The sequence below is a fragment of the Magnolia sinica genome, chromosome 10 (genome assembly GCF_029962835.1).
Source record: "Magnolia sinica isolate HGM2019 chromosome 10, MsV1, whole genome shotgun sequence".
NCBI classification, from domain to species: Eukaryota; Viridiplantae; Streptophyta; class Magnoliopsida; order Magnoliales; family Magnoliaceae; genus Magnolia; species Magnolia sinica.
Window position 1 is genome coordinate 81,010,216 of NC_080582.1, and position 14,239 is coordinate 81,024,454.

The 14,239-nt window shown below is 45.1% G+C and overlaps 1 protein-coding gene across 1 annotated transcript; it reads right to left on the bottom strand.

Annotated features, from left to right (window-relative positions):
• Nucleotides 1-958: 958 nt before the first annotated feature.
• Nucleotides 959-7,929, bottom strand: LOC131217132 (probable 1-deoxy-D-xylulose-5-phosphate synthase 2, chloroplastic). Its single transcript, XM_058211906.1, has 10 exons — nt 7,775-7,929; nt 5,789-5,971; nt 5,535-5,699; nt 5,116-5,266; nt 4,367-4,638; nt 3,870-4,143; nt 2,890-3,197; nt 2,207-2,488; nt 1,710-1,994; nt 959-1,231 (listed from the first exon to the last, which is right to left on the bottom strand). The coding sequence occupies exons 1-10, from the start codon at nt 7,892-7,894 to the stop codon at nt 1,082-1,084; spliced, it is 2,190 nt and encodes a 729-aa protein (XP_058067889.1). The 5' UTR covers nt 7,895-7,929; the 3' UTR covers nt 959-1,081.
• Between the last annotated feature and the right edge of the window lie 6,310 nt (nt 7,930-14,239).

The window sequence follows — 14,239 nt, forward strand, 5'->3', positions numbered from 1 at the left end:
TGATAGTAGGGTGTACTAACAAGCTAACCAAGAAAAAAAAAAAAAAAAAAATGACATGAGTTTGAGAATTCATTGCATGAGTTCAGAATTCATTGAGGTCAAATCCTACTGTAGTGTGAGTATGCATGTGTGTGAGATTTGAGTGTATTCGTAAGAAAAAAAAAAAAAAAAGTGAATTCACTGGCATTTGCATCCACATTGCCAAGCTGGACTGTCCATAAGGTCCAGCCCAATGTAGCTTCCTCCATTTAAAAACCGCAACAATCCAAAACATCCATGATGACCAAACCTAAGTAACTTCTATGAACAATCGATGATCCATTCCATTGACAGGACAACTTTGATTGTCCAGAGTATGATTATTTTTCAAGGCAACATATGTAGAGTGGGTCGACCAAATGGACAGTCCATGTTGGTGCTGTGGGTTATCCATGCTGGGGGTTCAATCACCACTGTTTCATGTGGTGTGTTCCACCTGAGACTTATATCCGTGTCATGTTTGGGCTCATGCGCTAAAATGATCAGGCAAAATGGATGGACGGAGTGGATATAAGACAAATCATCACAGTGGGCCCCACGGTTAGGGATCCCCCAAGCTGGGCCCATGATATATGACTATGCCTGGCTGTGTGTGGCCCACAGAGGTGTCAGTGACAAATCCACTCCGTCCATCTATTTGGAAAGGCCATAATAAGCAAAAGTTCAAAATCAAGCAGATCCAAAACTCAGGTGGGCCACACCAAACGGAGTGGATTTGTCACAGGACACTGGGAACTAAAACGTCCACCATTGAAACTTTCCTGGAGCTGACCATGATATTTATATTCAATCCAAACCACTCATAGTATTATTACCACTCAGATAAACTGCAGGCACAAATATCATCCTGATACAAAACATTTGTGGCCCCCACAAAGTTTCCAACGGTGGGCCACAAATGATCATAATGCAACAATGGTATTCGAAAGCTTTATAAACCTGCTTCAGTAGAGGATCTCTTTGTTTATTATTTACATAATACAAATACATCCAAAAAAATATCGGACGGATAGGATTTACAGATGAAGATTTTGATTGTATCTCAAAGGAACAGATTGAGAGCGTCCTTGCTTTCGCCCATGAGAGATAATACGGTGGCCGCTATGTTCCCGGAAGTGAGGCCTGCCTCTTGGATCTGGTCCTTCGGCGATCCATGATCGATGTATCGGTCTGGAAGCATCATAGCCCTCCACTGCACCATAAAATCAAAAAACATAACACATTCAAGTCATGATGGTGCTTCAAAGAAGACAGATCATCTGGTGTGCAATCCTATCCGTTGGATCAGATTGTGTATTGGAATGGTCACACCCTGGTTATGATCTGAGAGAAATCAATGGCTATGGCTTATGGTCGATCAGCATTCAGAATACATTTGTAATATACATGGTCCATTCATCAGGTGGGCCAAACCATTTGAAGCACGTGTGGCCTATTATTCATGACTGGAAATTAAGGCTCGATTTCCAGGCCATGGCACAGATAAAGTGGAGCCCATCTGAGCATTTCATGATGTAACTGTTCATGGCCCACCAATCAGCTCCGAATTTCTAATGGGTAGTGGGCCCATCATCAGATCTTGATCGATTCGATGATCATTTCAGTACACTTCATGATCCAATGATAATCGAAGAAAAGAGATAAAACTGTAGAAAGGGTGACAAAACTACCTTGAGATTTCCATCTAAGAGCCCATTCAAGCCCAAGAAATGGGAGACATGTGATCCGAACCCTCCGATCGATCCTTCTTCGACGGTGATCAGGATCTCATGCTCGTGGGCCAGCCTCCTTATTAGCTCTATGTCTAATGGCTTGCAGAAACGTGCATCAGCGACGGTTGCAGAAATGCCATGCTCTTTCAGAAGCTGACCTGCACGTACACAATTCTGCACTGCGGTGCCAAAGCCCAAAATGGCCACCCTACTTCCTTCCATCACCACCCTTCCTTTTCCAACCTGTTTTTAGATCATCAACGTTAGCAAACATGCTATGCATATTTTCAGCCCTTGAGGCCGACCTTATGGACGGCCCAGATCGCATACAAACGGGGAGGTGTGGTCATCAGGTGGGCTAAACATTTACAAAAGATGGTCCACATTCGACATATGAGTGGGCCCATGAGGTCCACATGATGGACGGACCAGACCTCTAAAATAAGTTGTAGTACCTCTAGTGGTGTTCCCTTGTTGTTTGGTGGGGGAAGCGATCCAATGCCGTTCCCTCGAGGGAATCGGAAGCAACTGGGCCGATCGTCGATGGCCACAGCCGTAGCGACCATGTTCATGAGCTCGGTCTCATCAGAAGGAGCCATGACCACCATGTTGGGCAAGCATGCCATGAAGGTGGTGTCAAATGCACCGCAATGGGTGGGACCATCCGCGCCCACCAGGCCGGCCCTGTCCATGGCGAATCGCACCGGTAGCTTCTGTAGATCTACATCATGGACCACCTGCAATACCATGATAGACCATGTTAGTGCTATGAAGAGAAATGATCCATTGTTGACTGGAGATGGAGCACTTGATCAATGATCGTATGATCACTAGATGTGGAGCCCATCACAATACAAGTGGGACCCACTTCTTATCACCATTAGATTGAGATAGGCCCTGATTCAGTACCACGACCCAGAATTGAAAAATGGGGTGACTCGACCAATATTTGTGAGTTGTTGGGATCTTAGGATCGTCTGATATAAGTCTATTGCTACTTATTTTGGCCCATCAAAGATGGGCCTCAGCCGATGAACGGTCAGGATCTTTTATTCCACCATATGTTCCAGTGACGTGTGTACACTTACTTGTATAAAAATCTCACGTGTAATTAGCATTATTTTCCTTGATTAATCACCTGATCATAGCCTCGTTGTAGGAAAGAAGAATAGATTGCACAGAAAGGCTTGAGGCCCTCTGTGGCGAGGCCCGCCGCGAATGTCACCGCATGTTGCTCAGCGATCCCAACGTCGAAACACCGATCTGGAAATTGCTTCTGAAATAGATTAAGACCTGTCCCACCACCCATCGCTGCATGGATGGCTACGATGCTATCATCTATCTCCGCTTCGGCGATCAACGACTGGGCAAAGTACTGAGTGTATGTAAGAGTAGGAGTTTTGGTCTTCATTTGCTTACCCGTTTTGGGATCAAACTTCACAACACCTGTTAATTAAGATAAACAATATCAATAACTAGTGGTTGGTTAGCTGAGTCGACTCAACGAGTCTCGAGTCATTGGTGAGTTTGCAGTGAATTGGCTCTAAATCCCACTAAAACAATGATACCACTCCGTAGTGGGCCGCCCCGAGGGGGCGATTTTGGCATGAAATAGGAGCCTGGAGGGAAATGGGCCCACTTCTGGCTAGTTGCAATGGGCCTGCGATCCACGAAATTCCGGACAGCGATTGAAACAATCCAAAATCTGGCTACACCTGAATATGGGCCGCAGATCAACTGAAAAGTGATCAAACTGGAATCTGGGACCATCCAACGGCAATAATAGTCAGGCCCAAGCCCAGAATATTGAAGGTTGGCCCAGAAGCCAACGGCCCTGAGGGGCTCATTCCCATGTCTATGTTTTCTTGTTTGCCACTATGGTCGTAAATAGGCGATGGCGCGCTGCACCAAAGAATGTTAAAAATCCAGACCATGGACTGATGACCCCATTCCTGACCCAGCCCAGTTACTTATTGGGCCAAGAATACAAGCCCAATACAAAGCCCAGATCAAAATAGCCTGGAGACAGCCTGGGACTGTCGTGAAAAGCCTAGCTCCGGCCCCCCTCACCACTCTCACCTTAGAAGAACTCTAATGGCGAATTGATGCAACCCTCACCGTGCATTTTATCAGCGGCCACTTCAGCTGGGGCATAGCCTTTTCCCTTCTCTGTGACAATGTGTATGAGAACCGGGCCCGTCGCCGGTGTGGCCTTCACCTTGTCCAAGATGTACACAAGCTCTTCCACATTGTGCCCATCAACAGGCCCTATGTAGTAGAGTCCCAGCTCTTCGAACAGGGACGCCCCGGGACCAGCCATCATCCCGCGTGCAAATTCGTCGACCTTCGCAGCTACTTCATGCATCTGCCCTCCCATCGTCTTGGTAATGTCCTGTCCAAAAATCCAAACTGTTACTCCAATTGTCTCAATTTTCAACAATATTACGTTTGCACACATCCTGGGCCCCATTCATAGTGATCAAGGCCGTTCATCTAACTGGCGGGCCTTCAATCGGCAATGATAAGGACTACTAGATGAATGGTCTGGATCAGCTATGGTGCAGTAGAAGAGTGGAGCAACACTATTTCATCTTAAGTGAGAGATTATCCATTACCTTAGCGACTTCTCGGAGTTGCCTGAACTTTCTGCTGGATTGGAGCCTTGTGAGGGCCTTACTGAGGGCCCCAACGGGTGGGGCCGGGCCATCTACAGTAGCGGTTGGAAGTGAAACTTGCCTGTTGTCATTCAAGATGATGATAAGATTGGAATCAAGATAGCCTGCATTGTTCATGGCCTCGTATGCCTGGCCCGCCGTCATGGCTCCATCACCGATCACTGTGATCACATGATTATCCTTCCCCAACAAGTCCCGGCCGACCGCCATTCCTGTAGATGAAAAAAAAAATGATAATTGAATTAGGCACAGTTTAAGCTAGTGGACCCACGACCCTGTGATTTGGACTTTCCACCTAGTGGACCCCATTGTGGATGTGCCATGTTTCTGATAATCTTGATGTTTTGTTGATCCTAACCATCCAATCTTATCTTTCAAATAAATGGTCAAGATAGAATTCAAATAATATCTAACATAATGTCAAGCCATCCAACTTAATCTGAGATCCAGTCGAGTTTCGACTGAGTCGCAACCAGATCGAGTTTTTCTAGTCTTGGTGAAATCTGGTCGATTCTATCTGACTCTCGTGACTGGAGTTGAGTTTTTTTTCGAGTTTTTAAACTATGTTGTAGCTCAAGAGATCATGGGTTGAACCTGTACTGAATCGATGGGCCAAACAAACAATAATCAGTGTAGAAAAACAAATCTCAACCGTTCAATCTGTGGACATGATTTTGATCAAGCCATACCTAGCCCAGCTGAGATGCTTGTAGAACTATGTCCAACTCCAAATGCATCATACGCGCTCTCATCCCTCTTAGGGAAGCCTGCTAGGCCTGATGTCTGCCGGATCGTATGCATTCTCGACCTCCTTCCCGTCAATATCTTATGTGCGTAAGCCTACAATACCGGAATCACCAGAAAACCGTCGAAATAATTAGTAAAAATCCAATGCATCACATCAGGATGATCATGAGGTGGGCCACAAATGTATGTCAAATGAGGAAGATGGGTCACTCTATTATTAAAAATGGTTCATTTAGTCGTCCACATGTGGCTGGCCCGATTACTAGAGTGGCCTGAATTTTGGGCCATGCTGCATACATGGTGTGGCCCACCAGATGAGATCATTTGAATTTCTTATGAAAACCAAGCTACACATGTTTACCTGGTGGCCTACATCCCATATGATCTTATCGTTGGGCGTGTCGAATACATGGTGTAACGCCACAGTCAGCTCCACCACACCGAGGCTTGAGCTCAGGTGACCACCCGTCTTCGATACGGTGTACACAATCTCCAACCGGAGCTCGTCGGCCAATGTCTCGAGGTCCTGGACAGGGAAAATCAATCAGGTTTATAACAAAAATGCTAGAAAGGTTTCAGTGAGCACTTAAATGCTGAGAAGGCTTCTATAATTACTTTGGTAGAGAGATTCTTCATGTGAATTGGGTAGTTGATGGTGTTTAGAGTTGGAGTTAAAGGCTTTTCTCCCGAGAAATCAAGGGATGGACGCTTCTGATGATGCTGGGGCCCATCTTTCCTTGATGAGATTGCTCTACCGCCGTCCGAATTGGTGTCCTTGGCAGATGCAAAGGTGTAGGACTGCACCCAAAAGAGAAACAAGGATTGAAATATCAAATCACAAGCTCTAAGTCGAATGTTACATGTCCTGAAAATCGACTTTTGTGCCAACAAATATATGAAAATAAGGCATTTGTACGGGTGCGTTTGGTTGCATCAAATATCATGATATTTCATGATCAATTAGTCTAATTTAGTGAAAATTTTCAAGATATTTCCTTAAATTTGATGCAACCAAACACATCCTACAGTAAAATAAGAGTTCATCACGATTTTAAAACCAAGAATTTTCATTGCCGCAGTGTAGATCTGATGAAAACATCCGTAAGGGACGCGGACTGCGTGGAGAGCTGGTCACCAGGGATTTGCCTGGAAACGCTGACTGTGGGGCCCAACGTGATGTATGTATTTCATCCATGCTGTCTATCCGTTTTGCCAGATCATTTCAGGGCATGAGCCCAAAAATACAGAAGATCCAAAAGCTCAAGTGGACCACACCACAGGAAACAGCAGGGATTGAACGCCTACCGTTGAAAACTTCTTGGGGGCCACAGTAATTTTGGATTCATCTAGGTCTGGGTGACCTTAAATAAACTTCACGTAGGGCCCTGGGAAGGTTTTGACGGTGGATATCATTATCCCCACTGTTTCCAGTGGCGGGTCCACTTGAGCTTTGTATCTGCTTCATTTTTGGGGGGCCCAAAAATGATTTGACCAAACAGATGGACGGTGCGGATAGAAACACGGGAAACGGATTAGCTGGTGTACCACACACTAGCTATGTAGCTGCTGTAGGTACGTGTCGCTCGAACATGAGCACTGACGCTCCTCGAGCTCCGAGTTGTACGAACCATTCAAATGAGATCAAAGTTATATGGCCCCACATTGATGTATTTATTATATACACACTGTTCATCTATTTTTAGATATCATTTTAGAGAATTAGCCAAAACATGAATCATATCCAAAGATCATCTGGACCACACCACAAATAGCAGCGGAGATAATGATTTTCACCGTTAATCAATTCGTAGGGCCCACCATAACGTTTATCTTCCATCCAATCTGTTCATAAGGTCACAAAGACCTGAATCAAGAGGAAGAACAAATTTCATATTGATCCAAAACTTCTGTGACCCCAAATAGGGTTTCAATGGTAGACGTTCAATCCTCCACTACATTTTGCAGTGTGGTCCACATAATGGTTAGATCTGTCTTATTTTTTATCTCAAGCCTTAAGATGAGCTCACCAAATGAATGGACAGTTGGGATATAACACATACACCATGATAAGACCTACAGAGCTTGCTGACGTCGATTCAGCAGCTATATAGCTGGTGTGAGGTACACCAGCCAATCCGCTTCCAAAAACACGTACATCATGGTGGGCCCCACGGAGTTCAGCTGGGTCAACCCATTTTAGGCAGGGGACACGTGCGTCATGAAGACCACCCAACTGGCCTTGCTCTCACGTCGTGACATGGACTGTCACAAATGATGGATGTGTGAGATGTTAAACACACATCATGGTGGGCCCCACACAACTTTTTATTGCATCGGCGGTCGGCCTCCCTACCACAATTGTATGAAATTCGTGTGTGGCGTGTTTCCAATTCAAGAAATTCGTGTGCGGCATGTTTCCCTTTCAAGATAGATTTTTGAAATAGAGTTTGAATTCCCGCGCGCGTTGTATTTAGAGAGTTGAGGATACGTGTGCACTGAGTCTCGGTGCGCACTTTCCGAATTCTTTTAAGATTCAGAATGGAACTTTGCGTCATCGAAAAGGGTAGAAAAGAAGGTGAAAATGGAGAAAAAGGTATTAACCTTGCTTTTGTTATTGTGAAGAGATTTGCGGGTCGAGTCGAGCTTCCGCAACGAATTCTCCGGTGTAAAAGTCGATAGCCCAAGGATACCGATCTGCGTGAACACGCCAGAGAGAGCCATGTGTAGAGAGAGAGAGAGAGAGAGAGATGAGAATGGGATAGTGGGAGTAGAGGGGGTTTTAAAGGTAGCGCCGGAGAGAGAGAGAGAGAGAGAGAGAGAGAGAGAGAGAGAGAGAGAGGAATGAAGCGACCAGAGAGAGAGGGAGGGAGGGAGGGAGGGAGGGAGGGAGGGAAGGGGTGTCAATGAGATGGGATAGTGGGAGTAGAGGGGGTTTTTTAAGGCAGTCGAGAGAGAGAGAGAGAGAGAGAGAGAGAGAGAGAGAGAGAGAGAGAGAGAAGGCGGGGGTGTCAATGAGATGGGAGCGACCAGAGAGAAGTCGGGGGTGTCAATGAGATGGGATAGTGGGAGTAGAGGGGGGTTTTAAAGGCAGTCGCGAGAGAGAGAGAGAGAGAGAGAGAGAGAGAGAGATAAGAAGTCAGCTTCTCTTATCGGCTCAGAGCCGGCTCATCTCACGTCGGCTCACATGAAAAAATGACAAAAGAAGTCACTTCTCTCAGGACTATCGGCCGTAAATTTTGACAATCAGTGACGGTAACGTACTGAGAATTTTGACGACGTGAACTTTCGTTGTAACGGCTGGAAGCGGATTGCAATCCGATTTCGTAACGGTTATACCCTAGGGTGGGCATGGGGAGATTCGATGGGGCCCACTTTGATGTATGTGCATGATCGATGCCGTCCATCCGTTTTGTCATCTCATTTTAAGCGATGATCCAAAATGAGGGGATATGAATCGCACTTGAGTCTAGATATATAGGTTTCAACGGTGGCAACGATATCTTCACTTTTTTGTTTGGTGCATTTCACCTGCAATGGCATCTGCCTTTTTTTTTGGCTCACAGCCTAATGTGAATTCGCAGGACAGATGAATAGCGTGGATCACAAACATACACCATGGTGGGCTCTAGGAAGATTTAACCTCATGCTCTAAAAACGTTTCCATCTAGAGTTGTACACAAACCGAATCACCGAGTTACCACCTCTGGTAACTTGCTCAACTCAACTTGGCTCAAAACTAGGTTCAAGTCAAGTTGAATTGATTTTTTTAGTTCAAATTTTTTTTAGCTGAGTCTAAGATAGACTGAGCTCGACTCGACTCCAATCGAAAATTCTCTCAAAATTGACTCAGTTTGAATCAATTCAACTTGAATTGAGTTCACTTAATATAAATATTTTGTAAATATTTATATATTTAAATATATTATATATTATATATTATATTTTATTATATATATTAAAATCTCTAAAACCTAAACTCGGACTCAGCTCGTACTCTCAAACTCGAACTCGAATCGAAAGATCGAGCTCAAGCTCGACTCAAGCTGGTCTGAGCTACTAATTAAGCCGAACCAAGTTCGAATTAGGGTAGCCTGTTGGTCGAGCTCAGCCGAGTTGGGCCAAGCTCAACTCGGTTCGACTCGTATATAGCTCTATATCTTCATGCTTATCCCTGTGTAGAGTTGTTATCACACCTCGGCTCTGAAAACCCGAGTTCACTTGACTCAGTCACCAAGTTGAGGGTGTGACTCAATAGGGAGGAGATAATGTTATACATATAACCATAATCATCACAAATAGTAAACTTAATTAATCATTATGCATCCAGTCAAGAGTATCAATTATCTACTGTCTGATATCCAATCTAAGTTTATACATCATTATTTAAAAGTAATAAATATAAAAAGAAAAATTCTTTATTCTTGCAGCAAATCTCCAAGAGCACGCATCTCAAAATTATTATTCTACACACGAAGACTCCAGTTCATTTCTGTCCTGAATGGTTTTCCAATCAACAAAATGAGCTAACAGACCAGTAAATAGTTATACGCATGATTCACAACATAGGCATGATATAAGTGTATATATAAAAAATCTTAGTATGTCACATTACCACATAAACAGTTTTTTTAGTGAACAATCAGAGCCATAGTTACGTACAACGCCGACCTGCTAACACCATTTGACCAAGATCCATACAAGCCCAACAAGTGTATGAGTTTACTCACATCTCGCGTGGACACTAGCTTAAGGTATCTCACGTATAACTATATAGTTTGGCAATGAGTGGCCCACTTTAGAAATGGTCAAACTCCTTCCTCAACCTCGACTGAGTCCAAGGAGAAAGCCCTATTGGTACCAACTTGGATTCCATTAAAAACTTTGCCCAAGAATTTAACACTACCAAAAAAATGATGAAAGGCTACGGACTATTCTAGTTTTTAGCTATGGATATAAACCGTAACTCATTTGTTACGGCTTAAAACCATAGCTAAAACTGTCCAAACCATAGCTAAAAGCTAACTCCGCCAGACGTACATATAACCTTAGATAGCCCCATAAGGGACTCTACGAGGCCCATTAAAATGTGTGTACTCCATCTAATCCATTTATCCATTTTTAAAGAGTATGTTAGGGCAAGTGTAACACCCTGGAAATCGGGGGTCGCGCATCCGCTCGACTCCCGAGTTCCCAAGAGTCACCATCAACAGATGATCATAAACGTGCCTTTAATCTGTTTGAGTTGCGCAGTCTAAAGTTCCCTGAACATGAAACATGAACGCACAGGTCTGCTGAAATGAAGAGGCCTCACATATACATATACAAGTCCAAAAATGAATGTAAAAGGGCCGCGCATGGCGTTGCCCAGCCAAACTAACAAAAGAATATGATGTCCAAAAGAATGGGACAGAGCCCGAGACCCAGCCATCCAATCCCGCCTCTCATGCTGGCGGTGAACCCTCCATCACCTGGAAGTAAGACAGCTCCAGCTCCTAGTCCAGGCTCACCTCGCTAGGCTCCTCCAGTCCTGAGTCACCTGCATCTATCAAAGGGTCTGGTTGGTGTTTTAAAACACCGTCCCAGAGTGGGAGTGAGTGATCAACTCAGTGGGTGCTATTAGCCATAAGTTATAACAAGCATCGATTGTAATAAGAATTTAATGAAAAACGATCAATCATCAGCATCTATCTAGTCTTGTTAATGCGCATGAATGCAGGATGACATGATGTATGCCCTCGCCCAACACTCCCTCTTGCGATGCCATCTAACGATCGCCAATGCCAACACTCCCTCAGTGCGACCTCGACTGCCGAGTCGCTAACCTAACTAATGCGATGCGATGCGGTCGTGTTAGCCGGGTTATTAGTTAAGTCCATTCATCCAGCAGGTTGGGGAATCTGGTACACCCCACGTATCAATGTCCTAAACTGATTGCGAGGTCAAGACCCCCCAATGCGTGAGGCTGAGACCCCGCGGTCCGTGATCCCGTCGGGTTCCTCATCCCGACTTCAAGCACATGAGGAGTGCCGAGAGGAAAGGATCGCTTGCAGTCACTACGGCGAGGCGCGGTACCCGAGCATAGGCCGACAGCTCAGACATAGTGTCTCATTCCACCATGCCCGGCTCACGAGGCTGTGGACCAATTTCAAGAGGTTTGTCGTTGGGCTACAATGGTTGTGGGGAGTCCCAGGTTCCATACAATTGTGAGCAAACAGGGTTAACATTCGTGGTTGGCCAGACAGTAGGCTAGACCGCACGAGTCCAGGCAAGCGTGCGGCGGAACGACATCGGGTGCAAGCAACCCACGTAGTCTAACTACAGCCGTCCACACACGCCCGCCCAAATCCGAGGGTTTAGCCTCAAGGCGGTCCTACCAACGGGACCACCTTAACCTTCCTTGTTTCCTTAGCCAACCTCAAGGTTTGAATGGTGGTCCACAACATGTCGACGGACAGGAGTATCAGCAGGCAAGATTTATCATGCTCTCATATCTCAAGCATGTAGTCCAGATTCAACAGATAAGCAAACTAACTATTTATGGGCAATGGTGCATGTGTGTTGGGTGTGTTGGTGGGGAAGTTGCTCACTTCCCATAACTCATGAAGACAAATTACACATGTAGCAAATAGGGCATGCATATTACACATGTAGCAAATAGGGCATGCATATTACAGGGCATCAATCTTATGAGCAATCCATCAAGTCATCAACAAGCAGTCATCAAAGTTCAACGAGTCATGTGAGATACACGAATAGCATCATGTGAGGAAAATCGAACAAGACACCCAATTTCATACCATTACAATAGGCATACATCCCTAGGTTTTCTCTACACACTCTAAATGCACATCCCATCAATCAAAATCATTAAACTCATATTATAATTGGTGCTAGGCCACCTAAGAGTAATAGTCCGCACCTACGGCTCGATGGAGGCCCGGAAAACGCCCTAAGAGTGAGGGTTTTTGGGTAGAACGGTCGGAATCCCTAAATCAAGCTATTTCATGTTAGAGTTCCAACCAAAATCCATAATACTACTTGAACTTCAAGAAAGATGGGGGAAAAACTCACCTAAGCAACCCACGGATGCTTGTTGAGGCTAAGGAAAGGAGTTTCCTCCTTATAAGAGTGGTAAAGAGGTGGAAGGGTTGGCTTTCTTGGGACCCACCTTGATCTAGAGTCCACCTTAGATCTCCTCTTTCTCTCTCTCTCTCTCTTCCTCTTTACTCTCCTTTACTCTCTTCCACTCTTGGTAGTTGTAGCAAAAGGGAGAGGGAGCTAGGAGGGATAGGGTTTATTCCTTAGACTTGGGCCCTTTGGCCCTAAGTTCCCTCATATTCCTAAAATAGCCTACAAGGGACATTTTCGGGGTTGGAGTGGTCCTAATGCTCCTTTGGTCACCAATTTCGGTGGGTAGGTGCCTCATGGCCCGTCTAGGACCCGTGTAAAATTTGGGAATGAACGGATAGACGAAAGTGGGGTTTGAGTCAAAGGCTTTGGTCTTTAAATGGCCCTGTGGGGTCCATTTTAGTGATTTGAGTGACTCTGGTGGTCCTTAGGCTATGAAATTTCTAGGATGGGTGCTTCGTGGCCCGATGAAGGGCCACGCAAAATTTGGGAATGATCTGACCAGTGGTTTGATCGTACGGGTCCGATCCATGATCGACGGTCACCGTCCCACGATCGGGTCCCAGAGTTGGTGGACGGGCACAGAAAAATCCATTAGGCCTCCACGGTAAATATGGAGGAGATCCAATGGTCGGATACCCTGGAAACTTAGTTCCATTTGCAAGTGCCAGATTGGTCCTGGCATGGTTGCGGTGCGTTAAGTCAGTGCCAGATCCCGCTTCTAGGTGTCTGCCGGGCCCGCGGTCCGCGATGGACCACAAGCCCAGTGAGCTCAATGTCTCCCTAAATTATTAGATTTTTCTGACCCTTCGGCGTCGCGGTACAGCGTAAATGGGCTGTTGTCCAGTGTACGTGGTCATCTAGCTTGGCGGCCCGCACTTGGCCTTGGCCAGGCCGGTCTGGTTTATTCAACCGGCCAATTCTAGATTAATTAGTTCATGGCATCCCAGCCCTGAATATTTTAACCGTTCGGTCCTGCAGAAAATCCTACGCGGACGCCTCAGGACACTGTACCGATTGGACGGGGCGTTACAGCAAGAACCCAAAAAAGGAAGTAGATCGAAAGCTTAAGTGGACCACACGGTAGAAAGAGTGGAGATTAATCCATTGATCGATGGTGTAGTTCAATTAGACCTTCGATTTACCTAGATGTTGGGTGCATTCCCTATAAAAAAAATTTACAAAATTAATGGACGAAGTGGATATATCGATTGCATCAAGATGGACCCCACAAAGCCCTTGACAAGGCTGTCCGTCCAGATCCCATGAAATGTGCACTCGTGGAGGGCCTGTTACGGATTGTACAATGGCTACGATCATATTGGCTTTTAGCTACGGTTAAAAACCGTAGCAGGCGAAAATGTGGAAAACTGCGCTACCTTTTTTTTCTCCCTCTCACGAAACGTTCATTTCCCTCCACGAAACCCTATTCCCTCTCACGTCCTATATTCAGGCCTGTTTTGGAGATCAAAACACAAGATTTGTTATATGTAAATGAGATCAAAACTCATTTTCAAGGTATATTTAATACTCAATTCTACAGCTAACTCCAATAGCTACAGTGTCAATCCACTATTAAAAGCCTCCCTAGCCTCTAAACTGTTTCCATGCTCCCTTTTTCTGGGTTTATCATGCTGCTAGATATTTAACTACATTCCTCTTTCCTTTTGTGAAGATTACACTCAATACCATGGAAAGCAGGATACACCCTCATCTTTTCTTTGCTGGAGAGGTGGTATTTTCTGTCCTGCTTTAGTTTAGAAAGCTTTTAAGTCCGTCCATAAGGCCCACTCATGATGTCTAAAAGTTGATTTCTTTACAGGTATTGAATATTGATGGCATAACTGGTGGGTTTAACTTTCAGGTAATATTTGTTTTTTGAGGAATTACATGATCTCTAGTGCAGACCTTGAGTTTTACTCTTGTTGTCAATGTTGT